The sequence below is a fragment of the Strix uralensis genome, chromosome 3, assembly GCF_047716275.1.
Source record: "Strix uralensis isolate ZFMK-TIS-50842 chromosome 3, bStrUra1, whole genome shotgun sequence".
NCBI lineage: Eukaryota > Metazoa > Chordata > Aves > Strigiformes > Strigidae > Strix > Strix uralensis.
Window position 1 is genome coordinate 132,561,114 of NC_133974.1, and position 27,666 is coordinate 132,588,779.

General features: G+C 41.1%; 2 protein-coding genes across 9 annotated transcripts in view; one reads left to right on the forward strand and one right to left on the reverse strand.

Annotated features, from left to right (window-relative positions):
* Nucleotides 1–20,612, forward strand: part of PUS10 (pseudouridine synthase 10) — a 36,152-nt gene extending 15,540 nt beyond the window's left edge. For 5 of the 7 annotated variants that reach the window (XM_074864482.1, XM_074864485.1, XM_074864484.1 and 2 more), the window contains 12 exons: nucleotides 935–996; nucleotides 3,562–3,607; nucleotides 6,396–6,460; nucleotides 7,455–7,540; nucleotides 10,414–10,539; nucleotides 12,304–12,360; nucleotides 13,301–13,377; nucleotides 13,470–13,525; nucleotides 13,651–13,768; nucleotides 14,957–15,099; nucleotides 15,748–15,847; nucleotides 17,516–20,612. In XM_074864482.1, coding sequence (XP_074720583.1) covers nucleotides 935–996; nucleotides 3,562–3,607; nucleotides 6,396–6,460; nucleotides 7,455–7,540; nucleotides 10,414–10,539; nucleotides 12,304–12,360; nucleotides 13,301–13,377; nucleotides 13,470–13,525; nucleotides 13,651–13,768; nucleotides 14,957–15,099; nucleotides 15,748–15,847; nucleotides 17,516–17,554 — 975 coding nt within the window. In that variant the 3' untranslated portion in view covers nucleotides 17,555–20,612. The remainder of the gene's footprint in view (nucleotides 1–934; nucleotides 997–3,561; nucleotides 3,608–6,395; nucleotides 6,461–7,454; nucleotides 7,541–10,413; nucleotides 10,540–12,303; nucleotides 12,361–13,300; nucleotides 13,378–13,469; nucleotides 13,526–13,650; nucleotides 13,769–14,956; nucleotides 15,100–15,747; nucleotides 15,848–17,515) is intronic. The other 2 variants (XM_074864487.1, XM_074864488.1) reach the window with 1 other exon arrangement.
* REL (REL proto-oncogene, NF-kB subunit) overlaps nucleotides 20,405–27,666 on the reverse strand; it is a 32,378-nt gene continuing 25,116 nt past the window's right edge. For both annotated transcript variants that reach the window (XM_074864478.1, XM_074864479.1), the window contains exons 6-10: nucleotides 25,688–25,792; nucleotides 25,163–25,375; nucleotides 24,747–24,815; nucleotides 24,564–24,638; nucleotides 20,405–23,140 (exon numbers count right to left, since the gene is read on the reverse strand). In XM_074864478.1, the coding sequence (XP_074720579.1) occupies nucleotides 22,350–23,140; nucleotides 24,564–24,638; nucleotides 24,747–24,815; nucleotides 25,163–25,375; nucleotides 25,688–25,792 (1,253 nt within the window). In that variant the 3' untranslated portion in view covers nucleotides 20,405–22,349. The remainder of the gene's footprint in view (nucleotides 23,141–24,563; nucleotides 24,639–24,746; nucleotides 24,816–25,162; nucleotides 25,376–25,687; nucleotides 25,793–27,666) is intronic.

Genomic DNA, 27,666 nt, shown 5'->3' on the forward strand with positions numbered 1-27,666 from the left:
AACTCCGGCTGAGGACAAGGCAGTCTGCAGTTTTTACTTGTCATCAGCCATAGGACTGACCCCAGGACTAGACTCACTGAGTCTTTACGTTGATTTGTCAGCTTCCATAATAATTACAGATTGTCTTTTCCCAGGAGTGCTAATTGAAAGCATCCCTTTTGTCTTAGCGAAGAAAGAAACACTCAGTTACCCTGAAGATGATCCAAGAAGAAACAAACTTCTTACATACCAAGTTAGCTAGAGCTCTGCAACACTTAGGGACTGAGCCACTCCAGACATCATTGTACCACAGAAGTTACTTGTCTAGTGCTCTTTATCTACAAGGCACTTGAATATTAGCCAATCTTTTCAATAGCCCCCTTGAGGTATTCTGGTATCTGAATAACAGAAGTAATGAGTGTTGTTTGCCCAAGGCCAAAGAGGGAATTGGGGGTAGAATTGAGATTACACTAGAGTTTCTGGTCTAGCTGTCAATCCACTAGGACATGTTGCCTTTCTTTGCCCCAAGGCCATCCAGTCATTGCAAACGAAGCCCCTGACAAAATTTTACGGTGGTGACTACTACGGGGTTTTTATCTTTATTCCACGCTCTGCACTGCTCTCCCAGAAGGTTTGTGAAGTTTAGTGACCGTAATAGGCTTTGAGCATACACTGTCTCTGACTCAGTTCCCCCTGTGCAAAATGGGGCTGGTATCTATGATCTGTAGGTCACTCATGTTTTTGAAGTGCTCTCAGATAATCTTTGGTTACTTCAGAAATGCAAATGCTATTATGGCACATGTTTTAATGGCTTTAGATGATGTAGAATACATGGGTGACTTTTTTTGTCTACCTCTTTACTGTTTTCCTAATACTGCAATAAGGATGCTTGAGAATATCATCCCTGTTTGTTTAAAAAAAACTATTACCTTCTTTTTTTTTTTTTTAAATTTAGAGTTTGTTTGAAGTTAGCGTGGTCTTTGCTCACCCAGAAACAGATGAGGAGTGCCATTTCCTGTAAGTTTTTATATAAATAACAAAAGATCTCTATCTAAATATTGTGCAACATTGTTGGTTTGGATTTGCTACAAATGAGAGTGTTTATAGAGTAGAATGTGGCCTGCATCTAAACTTCCTCATATTCAGATAGAGTTGCAGAGCTCAACGTTACACCATCTCTGGTTAATTCTGTGCTTTAAAGCCAATAAACAAAGCCATCCAGAATTTTGATTTGACCTGGAAGGAGAAGGTTCAGATAAATTGTTCAATTTCAGCCCTTTTCAAAGTCATTATGCTCTTCAATATAGGCATATCATTAAAAAAAATACATTCAAATCATATAGTGGCAGGTGGGGAAATCTTTTGAGGTCATGCCGAGGTTTTCCTGCTCTTACAGGAGACATGGATGGAAGGGAAGGCTTTCAAGTGAGTTAATTCAATTTAGCTGGTTGATTAAAACAAACAGAAGTTCCCTGGCCGCTACGTGCAGTTTTTGGGCTGGCCCAGTAGGCCATCTGCTATACACAAAGAAGCAAAATATTTCTGTGAATTTAGCTGCCATTTAATCTGATTTCTCAAAATCTAGGTCTAGTGTATTCTGGATAATTAGGTTCGTTCTTCCTGTTTGCTGATGCTTCCTGGAAAAGTTAAATTTCACTCAGTTTCATCACTTGTGCTCCTGCTGCAAGTTAAATCTTAGTGTAGAAAGAGGCTCAGCAGAAACTTCTCTGCTGCATAATGAATTCATCTCTTGAGACTAGAGATTTCCTTTGCAGCCTTTATATATTTCCCTGATTTTACCCCTTCTGGCAGTTTGTGATCTTTGTTTGAATGCCCGATCTGCCACCTTCTTGGCTTTCAACAACCGCATCTTTCATTTGTCTTGGGGTGGGGAATGAGGGAGTGCATGCTTGGTGACAGACCAGGTATTAGAAAGAATGGATTACCAGTGTTTGCTGAACATCTTTCCTTTCCAGCTTCTTCAAGACTGGGCAAAAGAGGGAGAAAGTAGCAGGGCCAAACTACAATTCTAAACAATGGTACCTGCAATCCTGTAAAAAGTTGAGTGTTTCTGGATCCTGCACCCTTTTGTTCTTACTTATTTAATTTTACTTGCTCCGTTCTTGTTTTCTGTAGTGCTCTTCCTTCCTCTGAAACCTCTCGGCTCTTATTTTCAGCTCTTCCTTCCATCCTTTTTGTGACATTTCAAAAATATTGATGTTGAGCATGTTACGGTGCCAATGTTAACGCTCCAAGCAGAATAGTTGTAGAGGTGAAAGCTGTAAAGAAATTCCAGTCCACCTTCCAACAACTCAGGTTTATTCCATGTGACCTGACAATATCCCCTTATTTGCCTTCTCTTTGTAGCATACTTAAACAGCAATTAACATTTTAGACATTTTTCTGTCTGATTTAATTACATGGTAGTTTCTCAGGCATCAAGGCATTCTGCATATGTGAATGGCTGGCTCTGGGCATATTCTGAGGCAATGGTTTGGTTTCTATGTAAATATGGTAAATTTGGCAATTATCATGGCTTTAGTAATGACAGTCATGTGTTTTTGTGAAAGCCAAGTAGGATGTTGTCAACCTGGAGAAGTCCTCTGGGTATGCTTTTGGGTGGGATTTCCAACTATGGCATCTGCAATTTCTCATCTCTCAAGCTGTTCTTACACAATTATGTGTAGGTAGGTGTGCTAAAATGACCCTTGGTTTGACATGGAAATTTGAATTGGCTCTTGTTAGCTTATGCTTAGAGATTTATATTTAAAGGTAAGGTGATGCTGAAATTCCGGAAGAGGGAATTTGCGATGCTTTGTGTCACAAACTGGCCAGGCAAATTGCTTGTATAGAAATGACAGGAGGTCTGACCTGCTTCCTTGTAGTCTGAAGTATTTACAGAGGCGTTGAAAAGCACCAGCAAGAAATGATAAATTGTGTTGTAGGCTAGAAATAATCTCTAACTGCGTACATAGAAATCCACTAATATGAAGAGCAACTTCCTCTACAGTACTCAGAAAAACTGTTTCACTGACTTGGCTTTCACTTTCGTGAAACAACCAATAGTTTCCTTTTGAAGAGGCAAAGCACAAATGGGATTGAACACCTGGGGTTACTTTTTCTGTAATAAATTGAATTTTCCTGTCCAGAAGCAGCAATTTGAATCTCTAGTTTGTAGTGTGCATTGTCAAAGAACAGCAAGTGTAGATTTCAAGATGTCAGCAAATCTTGCACAGAATTTCAACATTCATCATGACCTTTATTGAGAAGGATTGGAAGGGACTGAAAGCTAAACTTCTTGTGTGCTTTTCCATCCCATCTCAAAGCTGAGACACATTTGTGTCGGTCGGAGCAGAAGAGGCTCACGCAGCTTTGTCCTTGATTTCTCTCTAGATCAAGCAACACACACCTTCCACCATTTGTGGTTTAGGATAAAGTTAATTTTAAAATCTGCTCTGTGCTAAGCTTTGGAAGTGAAATACTGGACATATTGGTACAGATGTAAACACACTATGTTTATAGGTCTGTCTGTTTATTTCTTTTTCTGTAAGAGTAGCAGCTAATTTTCATTTCTGTATTTAGAGCCACAGCCTGTCCAGACTGTTTCAAACCAGCGAAGAACAAACAGGTAGGATCTCATCGTTGTTGCATTTCTTTTCTGACATTCAGAATTTCACAGCAGTAGCTACAACAAAGAACTTACCTGGGTATTCAGTCAATGTTTCATGTCTGGTTTTCCTTCATCAGAAATCTCTCTAGTTTTCAATTGTCTGAAAATAAAGTTGTCCCCTTTATTCACTTAACATTTCTCTGCTTAGGAAGACTAAGAGCTTGGCACTTTTCTTTAGGTCGTTCGTTTTCCACACTGTCTAAAGGCCATAATTTTAGGTATGTTCTCTGTAAATACCTCCCTTAAGATCCAGGAATTTGATTGTCATGCATTAAAAGTAGCATAAAAGATGATCCTTAAGCTCTCTGTGGGTGAAACAGTTCAGATAAGTCACATTGTGAAGATGAGACTCCGCAGCCAAAAGAGAAACGATCACGCCGCAGTTTTCATGTCCTCTGATCTGAATGAAAGACACGATACATTCAGGATGGTTTTATCCTGTCTACCTCTGGAGGAGGGGAGGAAAGAAAAGGGACCTTGTCACTTGTTGCAGACCCTGAGCACGCACACAATCATTGACAGAAAAGAGGACATGTAAGAATAAAAAAACAGTTGGAGAGAACCTGATATAAGTAGGACAGTTGGTGTGATCAGAGGGAGAACAAGTAACTTCTATCAGAAGCCTATGCAAGGCCTTTTATTCTTTCTGGTGAAGAGTCTACCGACATTTGGCAGAGGCAGTCTGACCCCGGAATTCTGCCTACTCTACTCCACCTGACCAATAAATGCAAGTCTTTTTTTAGAAGGTTTGTATTGTTATAACTCACTGCTTGCTGCATTGCTGTCCTTCAAAAAGGGGGGAAATCCCACATAAGGAGCTAAACCAGCAGGGCCTGGCTGTTAAAACCACACAGGCAACAAGATGTGGGGGAATCTAAAGGGAGAAATACCGACTCTGAAGAGCCATCAGAGGTTCATCTTTATAAAGATGCTGTGCTTGAAGCTAGCTTCAAGGGCTGTGTTAATCAGAGAAGTAGTATAAAAACTGGGTTCAGAGTGAAAATTTCTGTGTTTTCTGCTGTAGATAGTTATTTAAACCTGCTGCTAGTTTAAGGGTTTCCTAGTTCATCTGTTCTACGAGGAAGGGAAGTGCTATTATCTCTGATTTATGCTTAGAAGGAGAAAGAGCAGCTTTCCTGAAGGCATCCAGGAACTCTGTGTTAGAGCAAAGACTTGAATTGTTCCAAACAGTGACCCAGTATTTTTCCTTTTTTTTTTTTTTTCCCAAATCCCCAATCCAGTTTGCAAAAAAGATATCATTAAATTGGGAATTCAGCAGATGGCCATCAAGACAGTCAGGGGGCTGGAGCATGTGCCCTAGGTGGAGAGGCTGAGGAACCTGGACTTTTTTCAGCTTGGAGAAGAGAAGGCTTTCGGGAGGACCCAACAGAGAGATTATTGAGATCAGGGAGCCAGGCTGTTCCTCACAGTGCATGGTGGAAGGATGAGAGACAGCGGAAATAAGTTGAAATGAGAGGTTTGGAGGAGATAAAGGACAAAACTTTTTTACCATGAGGACAGTTGGACAGTGGAGCAGGCTATGCAGAGAGGGTGTGCAAGCTCCATCCTTGGAGGATTTCAAGACCTGGCTGGATAAAAACCTGGGCAAGATGGTTTGATCTCATAGCTGACCATGCTTTGATTAGGAGATTCATTTAGAGATCTTCTACTGTCCTCAGCCCTCCTAAGGTAGGATTCCACCTCACCTGTTACAACACTTGTTTCTCCTGTTCTAGGAACTAAATTCTGTGTTTTCTGCCTTAAACTCACTTGAGTGAGGCTCACAGCAGCACCTGGCTATGCACAGAGGATGGTAGTGGTGGCTCCTGCCACCACTGTACTATTATTACTAATTTTACTATCAGTTCACCCTCGTGAATTGACGCAGCTTGGGAGTCTGAAGTTGCTTTCCTTCCACAGTTCAGGAACTGCCAAGTCTTTCCATTCAGTGCGCTTACTTCTGAGTATAAATGAACTTTTGAGCTTTATAAACAGATACTGTTTCAACAGTCTTACTTTTGGAAGAACTACCAGCCTGCTCTCACTGAGATAAAAGCTGGGGCTTAGGTATACTTAACTGTTGAAAATGGGGAAGCTGGTTTAGGTTTCTGTTCATGGATTTAGGATTCTGTTTACAATCTATTTTGCAAATTTGAACCTGAGTTCCCAAGCAGTACTTTTTTGGTTCTGGCTTTTGCACACTTTTGCGTATCATCTGAAATAAGTTTCCAGAGATACGCTGAGCATTTCTTTCAGCTAACCAAAGGCACACTTAGCAATTGCATACTCTAAGGAATTGGAGTAGGTTTCTTTGGAAGCGCGACAGTAACTTTAGACCTGCTGAAAGTCACTGGCACTTGTTATTTTTTTCCGTGTAAAAACAGTGACAAAACATGCTACTGTTTGTACGTGTCTTCTAGAAACAAAGGGGTAAATTTTAGTTCTAGGACTAAATAACTGCTATGTTCCAATCTATCAGCTGCATTAGTTGTATTGCTTTCATATTGTAAGTTACCTGAACAGATTTTGGCAAAATCACCAGTTTGTTGCCCTATTAAAGTTAGGGTTAAGATCGCAGTGAGTTCTTGCTGATACAGAGTTGCTTTTAGGTATAAGAAAACACAAGTGAAAAGCTATATTGTGAGAAGTGTACGGTGTGTATGTTTTAGGGTTTTTTTCTTCCTGAAGCATATCCTTTCTTAGCTTCTCTTAGTTCTTGACTAATTTCTTTTATTTCACTGTGCAGTCTGTTTTCACTAGAATGGCAGTTATAAAAGCCCTAGAGAAGATAAAAGAAGAGGATTTCCTCAAGTAAGTGTATACTGAAACTGGTTCTTAGTATTGTGCTTTTGTATAGAATTAGGATGGGGAGGAAAATATTAGGTGGGTAAGTAGTGGTAAGATGTCTATAAAAGAACTTCCAATTGTTTAAATTCTGCTAGTTGACTGGTTACAATGTGTTGTGTTTTCTATTCTTCTAGTAACAGAATGTCATTGCAGATCTTTTAATTAAGGAGAAATCTTAAAACGCTTGAGCTAAGCCACTGAGGATGGAAAACTGGACGTGCCACAGATGATGGTCCTTTTCCTGTTAGTAAAAGGGCTTCGTTGGTTGATTATCTCAGGAGCAGCACAGAGGAGAAACTGTGGGTCAGAGAGCTGCAGTTCTGCTCTGTGCTTTTGGCAGCACATCACTGCAGATCTCTGGGCTTAGAACAGTTAGAAGTGAAAAGAGTTTGTTGTAGTATTGCCAAGCATTTGCATTCAAAAATCTTTATGTACATCCCCAAAACCACAGAAGAGGTTTAGAAATCAAGAAAGACACTTTCCCATGTTTCCGAAATGTTAGGAGTTGAGTTTTAAGAAAATACCAAGTGCTGTAATATGGTAAAAATCACAAGCAGTGAGAAGACATCAATAGACACTTTCTCTATAGTTCACTGTGCTTAACTGCACAAAGTCTTCACAGCATTTTTCTTTGATTCCCAGCAAAGATTTAGTAATAGATCCTGAAGATAGCTTTCATGCAGTATTTAGTTTCATTATTGCTGTAACTATAGTATGTACATTTATTAACACACTTTGGACTGTTAAACTTCAATAATGTTCAATGACAGATCAACAGAAATATTTGCAATGATTTCCGTAATGTTTATCCATTTCTTGGTGTTCCAGCTTTTAACGTCAATACTGAGTTTATACTGTAGCTGTGTTTTGTGTAACCAAAGTAGTCATCTTTCATGCTATGGTGGTGCTCCATCATGTTCTGGTGTTACTAGTATTTTTTAATCTTTTTTTTATACAGGCATTTTCCATGTCCCCCAAGTTCACCAAAGAACCTCTGTGTTGCTCTGGAAATTCAGTGCAATAATGGTGCAGTTTTTGTGGCTGGTAAAGTGATCCATTTATTTGCTGCTGTCTTGTCTTAAACGTAATTTTATAATACTGCCACGAGGCCCAGAACATTCTTGCTATTTGTTGATTCCTGTATTTAAGTGTATGGAGCAAAGAAACAAATCTAGAGTGGACCTGTTTGAAAGGGGAAAAAGTTACACTTGCTGAAGATGTGATTTTGTCAAAAGTTAGAAATTACAGATCAGCGTGCTGAAATCAAAACTATTTGCTGCTCTTACAGTGTGAATTTAAACTTGGAGATAGCGTGTGGTGGAATACGGTTGAAGAGGAGTGGGAGCTGCAGGCAGCTGTGTCGGGGCCAAGGGGGGGTTCCCATGGGAGGGGCTGCAGAAGGGGAGCACCTTGGCTGCTCCTGGTGTGCACACACCTCCCTTTTGGATATTGAGGAAGATGCTGCTTTTCCTTCCCATTGTTTTTCTTTTGCTTGGAGAGATGGAAGAGTTCCCTCTTCTAGAGACAGCACAGGGTGATGTGAAGATTAAAAACAACTTCCTTTGTGCCCCTGCTCATTAAGGGGCTTACCCAGAAGCAGTTTCTGGAACCAAGAATTTTGCCCTGTTGTCAAAGCTTGCTCTCTCCCTCAGAAAACCTTTGTCCCTGCAAATCTTGCAGTTGTAATACAAATAAGCACGCAGTTTGGGAAAGGCACTTCCCCACTAAATAAGCTCCTGCAGTGCTGTTCACTCTGCCAAAATCCAGAATTCAGAAGTTTTTCACCATCTGGATTTATCTGCTTATTGTTCCATCCAAAATGGCCAGTCTTAGTGGGGTTAATTAAGGTTAAATTTTGGAAAGCTTAGCTCTTTCCAGTTCCCCCCTCCAAACCAAGATAGCATCTGAGATAATTGGGTGAGACAGGTATTGCAACAACACTTGGTGTCCCTGAGTTGAGATGATTCAACCTTTTTATCACCCGCCTGCAAGAGTATCTACCCTTCCCCCAGTCCTGTGTATAAACAATCACTTACTTAAATATATGTAAACAGGTTATTTAAAAGAAATAAACAAACTTCAATTTAAATCCAGCATACTATGTTTAGAAGGATGGTACAAATCCTGAACAAAGGAAAACGTAAAAGGAAAATAAAAAATGCAAAAGGGAATGTTCTCATGGCAGGCTAGTTGGTGTTCTATACATACCTGTTTCTTATTTTTAATTACTGATTAGGCAGTTAAACGTACATTTTCATGAGTCCAAGCTATCCAGTGTCTTTTAGCCTTTTCCAAACACACTGTTTCATTTTGGGTCGCTTTGTTGGATGGTTTTACCAGAATTTGTCTGTATGGAGAGAGAGACAGAGGGTTACCTTTCTGCATGTGATTTAATACTGGTTTTGTGATTTCTAGTTTATAGCTTGCCCCAACAAAAAAAAAAACAAAAACAAAACCTGGGCAGGATGTTGTCTTTAATTTTTGAAGAACTAAATCCAGAATAGAATTTATTGAGTACAGTGCAGTTATTTTGCTGTTATTAAATGAGACTGGATTGTAATTTGTAAGCAGAGTTTCAGAGTTGGTATTGCCCTCCTGGACTTATCTTTGGTGTTGAGTGATCACTTCCCCACCCAACCTTTTTTTAAAGGTTCAGGAGAAGCTGTCAAACCGAGAAACACCTGGTTTTTTTAACCCGCTTTTGTTCAGGTCAAAAGCTAAACTTATTAGAATGGGGAGTCAAGAGAAAAAAAAAATATTATCTTCCTTTTACTGTTTTATGGAAAGAGAATTTAGTAGTGTGAAGCTGACTTCTGAATGATTAGTCATACGACTTTCATTATTTGCCCCAGTGAAACAGTATTAGTCAGTTTGCCCATTTGTTTGTGTGGGTTTTTCTGCAGATCAAAATGCAAGAAGGAAACATTGTTAGAAATAGGAAAATATGATACTGAAAACCAAAAAAATTGAGATGACAGAGGCACAGTATAATATGCACAGCTACTCTGAACTCTTTTTAAATTTTTTATATGCAAGGTTTCAGATCGAAAGTTGTTTGTGCAGGGGGGTTACTCATTGTTCTTTATGAATGAGTTCCTTGTTTTGTGCATATTTTCACTTCTTATAAAACCTGTCAATAAGAAAGCTCATCTTGGTTATCCGTGTCAGACTTGTTCTTTGGTTATAGCAGTCCTCGTGTCACGGAAGACAGCATGACAGTCTGATATAGCACAAGACTATGACTGGAATCAGTCAGAGGATGGCAACCTCTACATGGCAACTTTTCAAGGTTCTTGAAATTCGTAGTTTATTATTGAGACATTCTGCTCTCGTGGTTTTCCTTGTAATGAGCCAAAACATTTTAGTTTGGGTTTCTTTTGTTAAACATTCAGACAATGGCAGAACCTGGATTGAAACCTGAACTCCTTGATATAGGAGGGTGTGGGAACATCTTTGTTTGGGACACATATGCTGAACAGACATATGTATAGCACTAGTTCGGTGTATTGTAGTTAGGCTGGTTCAAGACCCTGCTCCAATTACAAAAAAAAATAATTTTCCATTCAGCATTAAGTTGACTCAGACTAGGCTCTTGAACCTCTGGGTTTTGTTCCCAGTTGTGTCACGCCATACACAGTTTTGTTTCTGTGGCTATACCTGAAGGTAGGACTGCAGCAATAGGCTCTCCAAGTCTACTTTTAAGTTGGCTATCTTGGATACTGGACCCCTCGTAGGTGCAGCAGCACGTGTTTCATACTCTTGCTCTAATGCTCTTGCCATAAAACAAGTTCAAGCCTGTAAATTTATTTTCACAAGGCTCTGATGAAAAGTTAAATGTGTTGTGTTGTGCTGTGTGATATTGGAGCTTTTGTCCATGGCTTTAGAATGATTACAGGTGACATAGTTGTTTTTTACAGGAAGATACAACAAATATTCAAGGAATTTACCTCAGACTCCCTGGATTATTGATGGGGAGCGGAAGCTGGAATCTTCAGTGGAAGAACTGATTTCGGAGCATTTAATGGCACAATTCAAAGCAGATAGTAAGTATCTAGGAGATCTTTTACCATATATATTTTTCATCATTACTAGACTGTTTTTTCTTAGTAGCTACTCACTTAAAACAAGCACGTAATGGAAAAAAACCTGTGTTTCTTTATCCTTCTCTTATCCTTCCAAGTCAAAGCTTGTAAACTTTTTTTAGCTATGATCTGTGAGTAAAGAGATGACTGCTTTGTTTTATGCAGTGTCTTTCATCGTACTAAAATACCTCCTTAGCTGCTCTGATGATGCAAATATTATGGTTTCATATATGTCCTAGTATTTTTGCCTAGCCATACTTTTTAATGGTTGGTAATACATAAAATGGCTTGTAAAGAGAAGGTGTTTGCCATAATATCTATAATATTATATTATATTAATATAATATCATAATATCTGTCTAGCCTTTGACCCCTTCATGTTTCTTACCTTGATTAATTAATTTTCTTGAGTGCATAAAGTTCCCCAAGCTAAATGCTCATCCGGGGATTATCCACATGAAATGATCACTGTCCATCATTTGTCATCTACTAGATGTGGAATTAGAGGCACAGAAGGCCCAAGGAAAAATCGCATTAAATATTAGTTTGGGAAAAAAAACCTACTTTCCCCTCCTCCCCGTGGAACACTAGGAAAATCCTCAAACCATGTCTTTAGGCCAGGTACTATGTAACACCTGATTTCAGCTTGCAGAATTACTGCAGGAGGCTACCAGAAGTTCATGTGCAGTAATGTTGGGAAGAGATATAAATGAACAGAATGACCTTTGCCAGTAGGACAAGGGAGGTGATCCTTGCCTTTTATGCAGCACTGGGGAGACACATCTGGAGTACTGGGTCCAGTTCTGGGCTCCCCAGTACAAGAAAGATGTGGACATACCAAAGTGAGTCCAGCAAAGGGCTGTGAAGCTGGTTAAGGGTCTGGAGCATTCCCAACTACGAAAAGTCTGGTAGTGTGACCAAAATACACCTTTGTGGTCATGGAAGGATTTTCTCACGTTTATGTGGTTGCCATAATAATAACCAGAGAAATGAGAGATAATAAAAACCGAGGAAATCTTTATGCGCTTTGTACGTTCCCTATGGAGGAAAAAGTTTTAAAACCATCAGTTTTTCAGAGACCCTGTGGAACGGAGCTGCAAAGTTACCTCTAGTGCGGGGTTTGGTCCCCCATTCCTCCTTCAGGCAAAGCTTAAAGGTGGAAGGGGAATGATGAAGGAAACTAAAATACCCAACAGTACATTTCTGTAGCTTGAAAGATGAAAAAAACCAAATACACAGAGGTTACTTTTTGCTTCAGACTTGAATTTTCTTCCTCTTTTGTCCAGACGTGTGTGACTAGCAGAAATTTCTCTCATATCTTTGGAAACCATTGGGTGTATTTAGGGTAAAAAGTTGTGTCTTGGAGGAAGATGGCTCAGTTTGATTTTATTCATAAACTCGAATTATATGGTTCAGAAATGAACAAAAATAATTAGTATTCCTTTAGGATGCTGCTGCTTTTTTTTGGACATTTTCAGCGCTGTAGCAGTCTCGTTCAGGCCAAGGAACTAGGAATACTCTTCAAGAAACTTGTAAATCTGATGCAATAAGCAATAAATATCCCAGATTTGTTCAAATATAGTGCAGGCTTCATTTTATAAAGATTGCTCTTCGAAGCAGATTTGCAAACAAGTTTAGGAAGAAAATACTTCACCTTTTAAAAGCTGTAGAGAGTATTAAAAATGTAAAATAAAATCTCACCTGCCTTGTTCAAATCTGTTATAGGCTTTAATTTTTCTTCCTCTGGAAGAGAAGATGTGGATGTAAGAACACTAGGCAATGGTAAGGCTTGGAATATCCCTTGTGAAACACAGAAACAAACAAAATGGTTAACGGAAGCTCCCCTAATAGATCTTGCTGAATGCTAAGTGCATAAGTGTGTGACTAGGCATGCTTTGAAATTTTATCTTGGAAACATTTTAGTAATATTTATGTATTTATTCCCAAAGACCAAACCGTTTCATAAAACCAACTGAAAGAAGAGATCTTTTTCAGTGTCCTTGGCTGCAGAGATGCATGGAAACGCATAGCTTGTTAGGTGTATTTTATTTTATTCACTTCCTATTTTTTAAGCTGTTTGTGTCAGACTGATTTCTATCTTGTTTTCTGTTGGGTCCCTCTACTTTGCCTCACTGTCACTGGGGACTGGGGAAGCCTTACTTTCTTTTTGAACTTGGGTCCTTTATAGAGGTCAGTTGCTTTCCAACCTGCTGAAGCTGCTCTAGCCAAGGGAGCAGGGGAAAGAAAAAGAAAAAATTATCAGTGATGTGTTTCAGTTGCTGGCTGATTTGTAGTGTAGTTCTTGGCATTGCTTATACTGGGGATAATCCCTGGCCCTGAGCACAGAAAGTGCAGCTATTGCAACAGATGTTTAGCTGAGGGAGCGGGATTTAACATCATCTTGCACCTGGGCATTGCTGTAGGTGACAGAAAATAAGCTAATTAACTTTTTTTCTTATTTTATTTTTTAATTAGCACAGTCTTGTACAAGATGTCTTCTGGGAAGTCGTAATTTGCACTTATTGCTGATACTGGGGTTTAGTAGCCAAAAAAAGTCCCTTGTTTCTTTCCTTTCATCTGATGCTACATCCCTAAACCCTCAAGTCCTATCCCTGTTTGCATAACAGCAGACAATCTTCACACCTTCCAACCTTACTGCATAAATTCAAACATTAATTTAGAACAACATGTTTTTATGTTTTATGACTGTGCACGTTGCCAGGAAGGCCCTTTGCAATTGAGCTTGTGAATCCTCGTAGAATACATTTTACTGCTGAGGAAATGAAGGGACTTCAGCAGGTAAATCATTTGCACCTCATGGAACTCATAAAGCATGTGTTTCTTCTCTAACTGAGCAGTTTTGCTAACTGATTCTTTTTTAAATATCACAGACAATTAATAACTCTTCAGACAAAATACAGGTTCGAGATTTACAGCTTGTCACCAGGTCAGTATTTATCATCGCTGGCAAGGGATTTCAAAGTGATGCTTTGGGAGTTTTGCAAGCATTCTTGCTCACAGCGTTATATAATTATGCTTATGTTATGTGAGTAATTAATTTCTTTTGTTTAGAGAGGCAATTGGTCGCATGAAGGAAGGTGAAGAGGAGAAGACAAAGACCTATAGTGCCTTAATATGGACAAACAAAGCAATACAGAAAGAAGACATTGCATTTCTAGATGATATCAAGGTATCTGTAGCTCTTTTTTGCTAATTTATGTAGTACCTGTCCTGGTGCCTTAGGGGAGAGTTTATATATGTGCACCCATGGGCATCTCTCTTTCTCTGTGTTTTTTTTGGTCAGGGTTTTTCTTGCTATAGGGACTTTGCTACTTCCCTTCCCCCTTCTCACCCTTCCTTGCTTCACCATTGTCATCCTAGCCATACAGCTGGCTGGCTGTTAACCAAAACAACAAATTATTGTATAACGTTGGCCTTCCAGTAGGCCAAATAATAAACAGTAGGGAATGGGAGAAGAGGAAATCTGGCACCCGCACCCTTTCTTTACCTTAGATAGTGTTTTGCGTATGTGGAAGGAGGGGAGGTCCTTTGTTCTGCCAGCTCTAAAGCCATTCTCCCACAGCTGCAGTGATTAGGAGTTTCAAATGTCTGTGGAAAGTAACCAAAGAGGCCTTACCAAGAGCTCAACCTAACGAGCCTGCTGTGTTAACCAGAACTTTCTCCAACTGTTGGTCAGGGAGATAATGCTGATGGAGAAGTCTGTTCAGTTTTTGTGGTGTTGTGCTATTTCCTAAGGGCCTTGGCCATGAAATCATGCTCAAAGCCAGAGCTTGAGCCACTACAGTTCAGGAAGATGGCTGTTGTGAAGCTTTTTTTTTTTTTTTTTAGCATGCCCACTCACTTCCTGAAAAGTTGCCTTTCAGACTGCTGCATCTCATTTGGGAAAGCGGGTGGGGAATTAACTTTTTAAAAGACTCTTACAAGATCTAATCTCATTTCGGGGGCTTTTTTCCTCACTTTTATTTCTAGGGGGTTGGCTGTAGTTTAGACAAAGCATTTTGTGGGTGGGATTTTTTTATTTTTTTTTTTTTTTGATTGCCTTGGGGCTCTCAGTGAGCTTCGAAATCCTGGAGTCATTCCAGCAAAGGACTGTGGAGATTTCAAGGTTATTCCTCTGTATTTGTGATTCCATTAGTTTGTGTTCATATGAGGCCTTCTCATTTAGCCTTTGAGATGGCTGTCCTTTTTTTCCTTTGATAAACATGGAAAAGCTTAATCTCACCTCAAAGAAGGCTCCTCAACTACCATAATACAATATAAAAAAGATGTGATTGGTTAACAATGCATATGACTCTTACAATCTGTGCAGTATGTTGCACATTTCCTTCCTCATTTATTTTGTTACGTCCTGTAACAGGAATTAAAACTTGACCAGAAGACACCTCTCCGGGTTCTCCACAGAAGGCCTCTAGCTGTAAGATGTCGGATCATTCACACCATGAAATCTGAGTACATAGACGAGCATCATTTTCGCCTGCATCTGAAGACTCAAGCAGGAACGTATCCTTAGATGCCGTTGCACAATGCGTTTACAAAACAGCTTGCTGATTAGAGTAATTCGGGTAATGGGAAGTTTCCTGCTTTTATTGCTGGGGTGTTTCTAAATCCCTGCTCTTCAGCAGTCATACATTGCTGCCTAATGTTCGCTTTAACGTCAGAATTTCACATTCAGGCTTTCATTCAGAAATGCTACCCGGATAGCATGTGTCTTTTTGTGATGACCACTCTGATAGTTTTAAAGTATGTGATAGCTATGAAAATGTACTGGTTAAAGATACACTTAAGCTTTTTCTAATTTAACTGAAAACTTTTCACCTTTGAAAATAAGCTCTTCGGCAGTATTTAATGCACTGCAATGCAGACTGTGGGTTGTAGCTACTTACAAATAACAGTTTTGTCATGAAGTCACCACTCACTTCGGAATAAAATGAAAATACAGGTCAATAGTGCAGTTTTGGCGTTAGTCAGAAGCCAAGAATTAGGAAGTCTTGTAGAGATGGGTAGGGGCTTAGCAGAACGTTCCCTGCAAATTGGCTTAGGAGTAGAAAAATTATTTTGGCTTTGAGCATTTTTCACCATACTTTTTTTGGTTTTTTTTTTTAAATTTCCTTATGGTAAAATACACCTGTCCTTAGCCGGTATTCCTAGCTACATTAAAGAATTTGTGCATGGAGACTTTGGAAGAACAAAGCCCAATATTGGCTCCCTGCTGAACAGAACCGCCGACATTCTGGAGTTGGATGTAGAAGTAAGTTGTTTGCTGTTTATCTTTCCTGGGAATTAGTAACACAGTTGCATTTGTGAGATGGTTTCTGTGGAATTGCTCCGACTGAATCAACATTCCTTACCACAGTTAACCAAAAAATTAATGTTAATGCAAAACCAGTGGTTTGTACCATACTGCCACATGTGACAGGCTTCCCCTGCTGAATTCCCATCGGGGAGGGATGGGAGCACATGCCATGAATTGATGACCCTCATTATTAGCACCCACTGGAACAGAGCTGAGCAGCGTCACACATACCACATCACTGCTTTTCAAAACAGAGTCGGATGAAAAATAGGAGAGATTTGACTTCCTCTTTCAATGCCGGTTCAAACAGAGCGAGAAATTTTATCTGTTCGCTTGCTGGAGTCAGATGAAAAAACAAAATTTGTTTTGGTTAAAAGAATGTATGTAGAGATATGGATTTAATATTTAACCTAGTGGTTTGGCAAGGTTTCTTTAGAACATGGGTTTTTCATTTGAAGTAGCCGATGAGCAGCAGCATGCTTGTTCTTATGTATTTCTGGAAAGCTGCCCACCTGTTATATTTTGCAGAACAGCCTGGCAGGTTTTTGCGTATCTTTTGTAGGACAGCACAGAAAGAGAACTTGCAGAGGGCACTTAGTTACTTCTGAGAACAGGAACACTTGACTTGGGGCTTGGGCTGAAGCATCGATCTCGTACAGATAGGACATAACTATGAAAGATGTCTAGGGACTTGAAAATAATTAGTCATCTTGCTAATAATGCATTTTAGTTCAGCCAAAGAGCCTAATCCTTTGATGAAGGTGGAGATTAGGCAAGGAGTAGGTATGATTAATGTAGGCAGTCTTGAAGCCAAGGCTTCAACGTGCTGTGTGGCGATCCCTGCGTTGCGATTGCAAAGGGTGATACTAGGGCAGCGCGGGGCCTGCTGCTTTTGGAAGAGGGTGAGCAACAGGTTTATGCCCGAAGGGAAGTGGCGATGTGGCCTCAGGGAGGCCAGGGAATAACGACATAAATTGTAGTAATTAAAGCATTTGCTTCTAACAAAGTGTCAGGCATGTTCTGTCCCTTTTGACTAACAGTCAGGATGACTGTTAACGATGTCTCGAAGATAATTCTTGCACCTAATAAGCCTGACAGCTTATTCTTTAAGTTTTCCTTACTGAGGAGGCAGATTTGGGGACAGGTGATGGTTTTCCACTCAATCCTCACCTGCACTGCCCAGCACCTGAATATTTCTGTGGTATCAATCAACAGGTTATTATTCTTTCACATCCTCACACCCCATCTGTAGGATGGGTAGAAGATGGAGATGGGGATCACGTTTCTAATTAACAGTTCTTGACGCCCTGTAAATGCAGCCCAACATCAAATGACGCTGGCAGGTACAAGTATGTCACTTTATGAAGAAAGCCCAGCTCCCAGGGAGCTCTCTCCAGACACCCGTGGAGCCACTAGAAGGAGGCAGCTGTTTCATACCACGGGCTCCTGCTTGTCTTGTCCCCTCTCTCTTAGTTTATTTACTTTATTTCCTGTTTCCACTATTAGCCTATAGCTGACAAGCACAGAGTTCTGATACCAAGTCTCTTTATATATGTAAAATACCAAGTCTGTTGATTTTTGCCTCTTTATTATTTTTTTTTTCCCCCCCTCTTGCTCTTCTAGTCTGTTGACGTTGACTGGCCTCCAGCCCTGGATAATTAACTTCAAGTTGGGACGAGGAAGAAGCAGTAACTGTGTCAGCAGCTGGTTACCGAACCCTGCGCAGTAGTAACAGCTCGGTTACAAAGTATTTCTGTTAAATATTTGGATCATGTTGATCTGCCAAAGGCTCCTGTTAATTTGAATCAACTTTAAGCACTCTGGAACAGGTAGTGTTCATTCAATCTCTAGCCTTATTTTAATTTCTTCTGTGCACAAAAGGCTTTTGGTAAGCTCGTGTATTGATAATGAGTCTTTTTAAAAAACAGTTAAGATAAATGGTGTAACATGTGCAAATGGTGTACTGAGCAAGTACATCAAGTATGCTTTCTGCAGTAGTTTAAAATGTTTAAATTAAAAACAACCCTCCCTCGAGACAGATTTTTTTTTTAAACTCTTTTTATATTGGATGCTGCAGCTTTCTTGTCTGGATGCAGGTAGCAGCGAGTTACCTAAAACCCAGGCCTAACTCTTTTTCTGAGCACTGTTTATGCAGGAGCATTTCCCAAAAGTCAGGGAGATGCTGAAAGTGCCTGCAGCGAGGCGATGCTCTGCTCTCTGCCGACGGCTTGTTGGTCAGGGTCAGGTTTAGAGATGGGCAAATTTGTCTCCTAGACAAAGTGCTTTTCAAAGGGAGAAACAGTTTTCAGAGGAAAACTTTGCACTTAAAACCAAGTTCTTCTAATTTAAAAACATCAGCACTGATTCCTAGAATCAACAGTTGAGGTACTTGGGGCCTCAGCAGCTCTCTGGCCTGGTTACAGTCCTCTTCAGGCATAGGATTTCCCCCGTTGAGTCACCGTATATAAAAAGATTGGGAACTCCTGGCAGTGGTGCACAACGGAAATCTAAAGAAAAAAAGGAATACCAGGAACCTCAAAGTGCAGGCAAATACAAAACGTACCGAACAATGTTGGTATTAAGAGATGAAAAGCTTTGGTTTGTAGCATTATACACTTTTTTCTAGTACCAAGCCTTGGATCGATTCCTGGAAAGGTTGAACATTGCCTGGGAACAGGCCTGGAGTAGGGAAGACCAGAGTTTTTCTCTTAACTTGTGTGATTTTAAACGTTTTATACAAAGCACCACCTCCATCTTTAGGAAAAGCCACTTCTGTATCATGTTAATCTATGAGGAAGATGATTCTGCTTGCCTGAAGTGCAGAAGAGAGTTAAACTAATCGACAAGAAATTAAGGTTTGGAATTGAAGGGCTCTTCATTAATTAACATTTCAGAAATAAAGAGGGTAATACTTGCCAAGACAAATCACTGGGGACAGTGAGGATTACTGAGATACCTTACCTCCAATTCAGTGGTGCCAGGACCTCACCATAGAACACCTGCATGATAACTTTGGCTGAAGGCTCAAAAAGGCATTAATAAATATGTTTTTCAGAGAGATCCTAAAAACTGATTTTGAAAAATTAAGTCTAAATATTATACACTCTGCCTGTGATGGGCTGTCAAAAGTAGTCTCTCATCGTTTGTCTTCCTAGTCCACTAACGTTAAGTATAGCAGTGGTTCAGAAGCTCCTGCTTTGTCTAACACCAAAATAATAGGAACTTGATTCAGACAGCAATATTTTTTTGTTTTTAATCTTAAAGCTGTTATGAGCAAGAGATTCCAGGAGTAGTTGCCTCAGATAACAATCTGTACTAAGAAAGGAAGTGTCATGAATGATGGAAAACTTAAGAAACTGAATTCAGAAAACAAACAAAAGAGGATTTCAGTCTCGTACCTGTGTGATTTCTTGAAACTTGAAGTGAGCTAAAATATGATTTATAAATTCCATAAACTACAAGGGAAAAAATGTCAACAAGGCTGCACAATGGACACAACAAACAGAAGGGCTGTTCCAAGGGGGAAGCAGCACAAACCACTGCTCCTGCCCTAGTGTACATCACCGTGGTGACAGTGGAGGTCATGTGAACAAGCAAAGTGCAGATAAACAGGGTGATAAAGATTACACTAACGAGCTGAGTCTAATCTCCTCCATACAGTGCAGAGCCGTCCGCCAAAAATTCCCAAATTGGTTCTTTTTATGATAAATTTGAAGTATCCAAATAAGGGGGGGGGGGGGGGGGGGGAAGAGCTGATGATGCAAATATCTCTACAGCTTTTTAGACAGTTGCTGTTCAGTGATCCTGTGAAAATATGGAAATGGGAGATGTAATCTGGCTTTTTGAACTTTGTTTAAAGTCTGCAGTTTCTAATACAAGGTAAACACTTGGAACTCTCATCACCTGGAATGAATATTGCAGCCGTCATATTAATGTTTTACTTTGGCCTTCATCTTATTTTTAAAAGTAAAATACCTACTTGCAAGTACTCAAATAGGACTTTTAGTGAGAATAAGATTTCATCCTGTATATCAGGCATGTGTGAAAGAGGTAGATATTTTCTAGCACATTATGTGAAAAATACTAGAAAATGAGGTCTGGTGTCCTTAGCCCCATCCTTCTTTGCACTGGAAGGACTCAAAATAAAGACACTATTTCCCCAAACAACTGCTCACCTATCATGGCCCCCTCCAACATTTTAATTTTTTTTTTTGCATCAGCTTAGCTCAACCCAGAGAAAGCTGTACCAGCAGCACAGCTCCAGCTGAGCACGAAAGCATCTCTTCTCTCTGCCCCCCTGACTAAAAAGTCTGCCAGAAAAAAATTGCCAAGTGCAGACGACCCCTTACTGCACCCATGGCTTCAGGTTTTGTAGAGGCCAACAGTACCTGTGAGCAGAAAATACTCTAAAAAACCCCAAGATAAGCAACCCATCACCTACCTTCTCCCGTTTCTCAGGCTTTCCTGCGGTGAGGGACGTCATGAATCTGAGAAGGTTGTAGAAGCCGAGTATTTAGTATAACCAGTTTTTTAATTACCAAACCAACTCGTTTACAAAGGAAAACAGAACTTTGAAAATATTTAATTATACAGTAAAAACAAATTGTACTATAAAGAGCTTTCTATGAAGTGAGTAAAATGTTTACATTTAATATACTTAAAATTGAGAACTTCAAAAAAAAAAAAAAAAGAACTGAATAAACAACACATTTTAAACTTTCTTTGTATTTCTTTCATCTTTCTATTACTTAAGACTGCAGAGGAGAAACTGCTTTAAAACGTGGGGAGTCAGTTCATCATGTTGTGTACCTGGAGTTAGGGGAAGCAGTTTTTCCAAACTTCATCTCTTCCCCACCTTGTCTGGGGAGCATGTACTGTCAAACCCGTGTAATTGGTGTAATGCATTACAGCAGCAGCACCTTATTGCTCTGAAAGCAACGAATTACTGCAGTTAAGGAGTCATTGCTTTCCTATAAACCACAGAGGTTTTCAGGAGTTCCTTTCTGCCTCGTGTACAACTATGTCGAGTGGATTTTTGGGGTTGTGTTTTTTTCATTTTTTTTGTGTATCAGCCTGCTTTTTTCTATTGCTTCGTTCCATGGTGCAGTTAACAGTAACAATTAGATTCTTAAGCCTTATGTGCCATACAAAACAGCTGTATAACTTAAGAAATACTTATATCTTGCTCTGTTGCTTCTTAAAAAATAATAATAATAAAGTAGCAAAGCCCTATAATGCAGAGTAGAGTGTCCCACCTTAGCCAGTTACATCCACGCGAGTTGTCACTGAACATCTCGCAACTCAAGGCTAAGAACAAAGACTGGGAAACAGGCAGAAGGGAGGAAGTTCTGCTTTCAGAGATAGACTAGAGAGGAGTGTTTTTTATTAGTCCTGACTGAAATGGCCCGAAGTTGTTCATAGAGAGCATCGAGATGAGGCTGCACCAAACAGCCTCCGGCTTTGCCCCAAAGCTTTCTTGTGGGGGGGAGCCAGGATCTGAGCTTTCTTTTAAGCAGTCACTTGCATAGCAGGAAACTGCCAGGATACCTGAGGAAAGAATAGGTAGATGCTTTGGCTCAACATATTTCTGCAGTTCCAAATAACACACACATCACAGCTACACACACACACACACACACCAGAGAGATTACAGCGTGCTCCATTCCTAAAGCAACAGCGGTTTGTCACTTAAAATAGTGCACTTTGGATGAAGTGCAGAGAAGTCCTTACTTTCTGTTCATTCTTTTGTGCAGTGATTCATTTACAACAGAGCTGGACTACTTAAAAACTCAAACCTTCCGGTCTTTTAAAATATATCTAACAATGACATAGTCATTAAAAAATTTTTTTAGAGTAAATTTGCCTTCAAAGCAAATGGAGTGTGGTGAAAACGTGAAAAAAATCAATGCATGATCTTGTTTTAGGAGAAGAGTATTTTATACGAAAGAAGGGAAGAAACCTCAACCTTTCAAGTAAGTGGAGGAAAACTTTAACATTGTTAGGTGAGTCTGAGCTAGAGTGCCCACGTGCGGGTTTTCTTCCTAATTTCTGTCCTGTCAAAACTTGAATTTGATTTTCATAGCCAAAATGGTTATTTTTCAAACAATTTGAACTCTGTGAAGTATTTGAACTTTTAACCCTTCTGAAGAGGCCAGCTTGGACAGTCTGCAAAGGTAAGGAAGATTTAAGTGTTAACAGTTCCCTTTTCCAAGAGCATAAAAATATGTATACAAGGTACTTCTAAGGTACGGAACCCCAAACCCCACTCCCACCTCTCTTCTTTAGGGGCACCAGTCTTTGGGCTGTAATACATAACCTTAAGGTATATCATGCAACGTGCACAGTAACACTCTGAAAGAGAAAGCAGGGACTCCAGAAGGGTAAGTTCCTCCTCTTCACTCAGCCAGCCACCCGAGAAGCGCTACGTACCACCCACTTCCAGCCCCACGCCGCTGGCTCAATGGTTATAGCTTTGTAATATGTTCTCAAACGGGAAAGACTGATAGAGCTCGTCAGCGGGGACCCCGTCGGTGTCGTAGTACTGGTTATCAGCAATGCTGTTCTGATGGTTTGGCATCGGGTTGGCGGAGAGTCTGGATTCGTTTAAAACTTCTTGGTCTATAAAACTGTAAACCGCTGGATCGGCTAAGTTAGACTGCGAATTAAAAGGCGCGCTGCCCGGGGGTGCCACGGGCGGGCACGCCGGAGGCACCTGATGGAGCTGCTGCCTGGGGTTGCTCGTGGTTAACACCGGGTTGTACTTCTCGAAGTTTATACTGGTGCAGTTCATGTCATCGGTCTCCATGCTGACGAGGCTGGCCGTGGAGACGCTGGCGGGATGGGCCTGGTGCACCACGCTGTTACTAGAAACGCTCTGCATCTCGGCGCTCGACACCGCCGCCGCTCCCATCCCGTTCGCGCTGCCGAAATTCCGGTAGAAGCCCGAATCTTTCTCATCAGGCCAGTTCAGGGGGTTGTCGTGGAAAGCCGACAGAGCGCCGCTGCCCTGAGCGGAGGGCTGAGGCGCGTCCGCTGCCGCGAAGCTGTTGGGCGGGTGGGCGCCCAGCAGGCTGCCGGCTGAAGAGGGGGTGCTGTACAGCGCCTGCCAGCATGAGGGGAGCGGGTCCTGCTTCCCCGGCCCCGCCGGCGGCGCGTGGGCCATCTGGTTGCAAACGGGGTAGATCTGACTCGTGTTGGCCAGGGTTCCTAGCCCCGGCATCAGCAGCGGGGATGAAAACATGTTTGGTTCTGGGGAAAGGGAAGAAAGACGTGACTGCGTTTTAATGCCGTTTCTTTATATGTTCTAAAATTACAAGCGGTAAAAAGCCAGACAAAACCAGCGCTATTTCAGTAAGATTAGATGTGCATTTGCACTTTCATACTTGCATAACAACTCTCCAGGCTGGACCGCTGTCGTGCTAGGGCCTGAATAATAGGCCCCGAAACAAAGCTGACATCTAGATGAACCTCACCACTAAACATTATCTATTATTAGTATCTGTTAATTAGTAAAATCTGTATTACCATTAGCATTAATTATTAGCATCTGATCGTTAATGAAATATGTATGCTCACTAGTGAAAGACTTAGACAAAATGTAATCAGTGGCGAGGATGAAACGCTGTGAGAATTTGTATCCAACTTGCCTTGTTCAAGGCTGAGAACCCAAGTGTTTGGCCTTGTTAGAAACTCCCTTTGCTCTCCCCCCCCAGCCTTGAGCAGGCTTTGGGTGGAATCCAACAGGAGGATGAAACCAGATGTTTCTGCTCAAAACAAAGGTGCCAGTTATTCTGACTTGCTGATTTTTGTATATAAGGCTGGACCCTCTTTCCACGACTTTGGATGCTTCACCTACGGATGGACGCATCGCGTAGAACTTCCCACTCGCAGGGAAAGGTTCTCCAAATCCTCGCTGCAGCCAGGGCTGCCCAGTGACTGCAGGTCTGGATGTTGGTAACGTGTGCAAGTGGTGATGGGTCCTTCTTAATCACTATTTTCCCTGTTGTGTAGTAATGATTAGGTGCGTTGCCTTGCTTAACTGTATGTAGTAACAATTAAGTGTACTATTCTGTATTTTTCTTACTGCTTATTTTCTGTAGTTTTTAGTTATATCCTTTGATTAACAGTGAGATCAGCCTACTCTTTTCACTTTAGTGTCTGAGTTTAATTGGCATCCTCAATCAGCAGAACAACCCCAGGTTTCTGGGCAGCAGCAAGACAACTATCCACCTCACCCCGCTATGGCCAATGCTGAAGGCGACAGCAACATTTAAGTAAAGAACTGATGGGTTTCATTTGTATAGTCAAAAGTACCAGCATCTTACAGGAAGAAACCCTCAAGAGAACATCAGAATTTCAAGCAAAGAGGAGGGAAGGCCGGCAACCAAGCGTACATTTGAAGGGCTGAGTATCTGAGCACAGAGAAAAATCAGCAGTTATCTAAATCAAGGCTGAAAGTGAGCAATGCTTAAAGAGGAAGAAGGTGTAGCCGTCTCCTGTGCAAAGGGGCACAGGAGAGGCTCTGAGAAGGATCTGGAGGAGGGAAAGTAAGAGGCAGGTACTACTGCTGCCTTGGGAACTTCAGTCCCCCCTGAAAAAGCTCCAGCCCTTCCCTACAGCAATTGGACATTTACTTGTTTCAAACACTCTTGGGTTGCAAGCAAAAACCCACCTTTCTTAATCAGCTTCCCTTCAGGGGTGACAGCGGGGAACGGAGCTACTTTGGGCCTCTCCGTCGCGTTGGGTCCTGCGATGGAAGCGAGCGTGAGTGTACACTGAATGTTTCATTTTATACAAATAACTCCATCCAAATGTAAGTTTACTCAAACAAGAAAAAGACAAATATTTTCCTTACCACAGTCCTGTATGAGCTTTTGCCAAGCCAACGTTGATCTTTGCCTTTTTGCTTTGTTGCCATACGGATCTACAGCGAAAGGAGTGGAAGGGAAAAGTGTTACATTTCTCTTGGATATAATTAGCAAAGGAGCTTTCTAAAACTTATACTAGTGGCACCTAGTTGTTGTAAGATATATTTAAAGAAAATATTTCAGACAGGACAGCACTGACAAACAGACACTGTTATTAACAGTAATTCTTAGTCTTTTCATTGGAAGAGGGAACAAACTGACTATTGTTACTTCTAAAAACCAAAAAAATCTACTTTGTAGAAGTAGTGTTGTAGAATTTTTACTAAATAAGCTACTGATTATTATCAACACGAGTTCTGCACCGATAATGGCTTTTCAGAAACTCAGCTAATTGGAACCGTACCTTTTTCATCTGGCAGGTATCTGAAATCCATAGGTTCACTGACTTCCTGGTCTGAAGGTCTTCGCAGCTGCATCTTCACCGTGACGGGCTCGGTGATGTCTTTGAGAAACGGTGGCGTTCTGAACACGATCGCGACTTGACGGTGAACATCAGCTTGCGAGAAGGAGCCTTTGGCCTCCCAGTTGTCCAAGACAAATCTGACTTCTATATCATCTAGTTCATTAGAAACAGAAGGTGCTTGTTAAGCTGAAGAACAACTGAAAAAGTGCAGCAGAAAAAAGGGAGAAAGGGAACAAAGGAAGGAGCCTGACCCAGAATTCAGATGCAAAGTAAATGCCTCGACTTTAAAGGCACTGAGCATCTTTCAGATGTGCTGAGAGCTCTTGAACCTGAAAGCTCTTCTGCCCAGCTACAAAACCAAGCCACTTACACGGGAGTGTGGTGAAGGGCTTCAGTTCCCTGGCTCGAAAGTGGTAGCATCAGCCATTTGGGACAAAGGGAAAGAAAAAACTTAGTCAAGATTACCTTTCTGAACTTTGTCACACAGTAGAAATATTTCATCTCCTCCTTTTACGCTCCCACAGTTCTTGTTCACACGACAGATTCTCAATTCTGCGGTGTTGGGAGCTCCTGGAAACAAACAGGCAAATCTGATGATCAAGAATTACTGTAACTTGGTCGCTAGTGAAGATGAGGTGCTGGGAGTTAAGGCGTACGAAGGGAAGGCAACAGCTGGAGGAGTGTGACACACCCCGAGACCCACACGGAACAAGTCGCTCCGTGCAGGAAATTCAGAAGCAGGGCTTGATGTTCCCTGATCCTGCAGCTCTCGGCCGCTCGCCTCCAGACACAAGAAACCCGTGCAGCTGTGCCCCTCGCTCCCTCAGTAACCTATTTTAGACTCTCGGTTTGAGTCAATTCCTGCCCAATCTTTCATGGTACTGTACAGGTACGCTTAAAACAGAGCTCCTGGTAACCTCAGGCCAGGCCCCAATTACGCAGTTACTATCTGCAGCTATTACTATTATTATGAGGAGAAGTGGGTGCTACAGCCTCATTTACTACATGACACACACCACTTCATTTGCTGAATGAATCAGAAACTTTGAAGGGAGGGGAAACCAAACAAACCCAGAAACAGCACAGGATCATATGATTGATAGCGTCATTGTGCGTTTTTCGCAGGAAGGGTAAAGTAAGAATCGCAAGAAGCCTAATTTTACCTTTGTTTCACTTCTGTATGCTTGAATGGCACTCGGTGTCCTTTTAACAGGTTTTTAGGAAGGTCTGCTCAGCGGGAGTTTAGAAGGGAGGATAAAGGAAAGAAACACGAACGCCAGCAGACATGGACGCACCACTCTCCGCTGTCGGCCCCGGATGAAGGCCGAGCGTGGCACCAGCCTCACAGGGAGATGTTCTCCGTGGCCTGTCGTGCTGTGCCACTTCCCATCTCCCCCCGTGCACGTCCTTGCCTCCCTGTTGCTTCAACTCCTGCCCAATTCCTGTTTCTCACTCCCCAAAAGCACACTCCTGGTAACAAATCCCTAGAAAAACAAGCTTCTCACCCAAAATCACGTCACTTTCAACAAGGGCAGAACAACATGTTCTCCCGAACCACATTTCCCAGAAACAGTTGGCGGCTTTATCTGACTCTTCCCAAGAGTTTTCAGCATGGTAAGATACACAGTTTGGGAAAGTTTGGTTCAAAACCAGTTCATATGATAAGCAACTGAAAACAAAAGGTGCCTGTAATACTGAATTTCATACACTTGCAGTCTGCTGATGTGATTGCCTCTATATTATGTTCGTATTATTCTTGTGTATCTCTACTATCCAGAGCAGCTACAGACTACAAAGTATTAGAAAGTGAAGAAAATACTAGCTTTAAAACGTGCAAGCTGATTTTCAGAAAAGCTTTGGATACCTTTTTGCTCCTGAATCTCAACAGATCTGAGCAAGCTTGAAATGCAACACCCTAAGATTTCCACGCCCATTGTACCATACCATTTTATCTAAACTTATAACCTTAGACCATACCCAGTTCTGTGTGACAGAGCAGGTTTTAAAAGGCTAACATTTCTAAAAGAAATTCAGATCTCAAACTGCTGTTCCAGACAAGAGCGGCATAATTTTTATGATTTGTGGTTGCAGTTTAGACACTGTTTTATTTACACTGCTGCTACGTTACATGGAGGATTTTAGATACCTATAGTATATCAGAAGCTGCCCACGTAAACCCACACTAAAAAACCAAGCTTCCCCCACCACACAGCTATCTGTCATTTCAGCAGCTTAGCAAAGCCTGACGTCAATCACCATAGACGAGTAATCATGATTTGGCACATTTCTAAATGGCATCTGAGACATAGCTGCAAATCTTGTACATCAATTTTATCTCATCCCTAATTGCTGTAGTACTACACGGGTTCTCAATAGCACAATGCACTCAGTTCCCACTTCTAGATAATTCTAGAAGAGACTCTACAAATACCAAACACACCTGA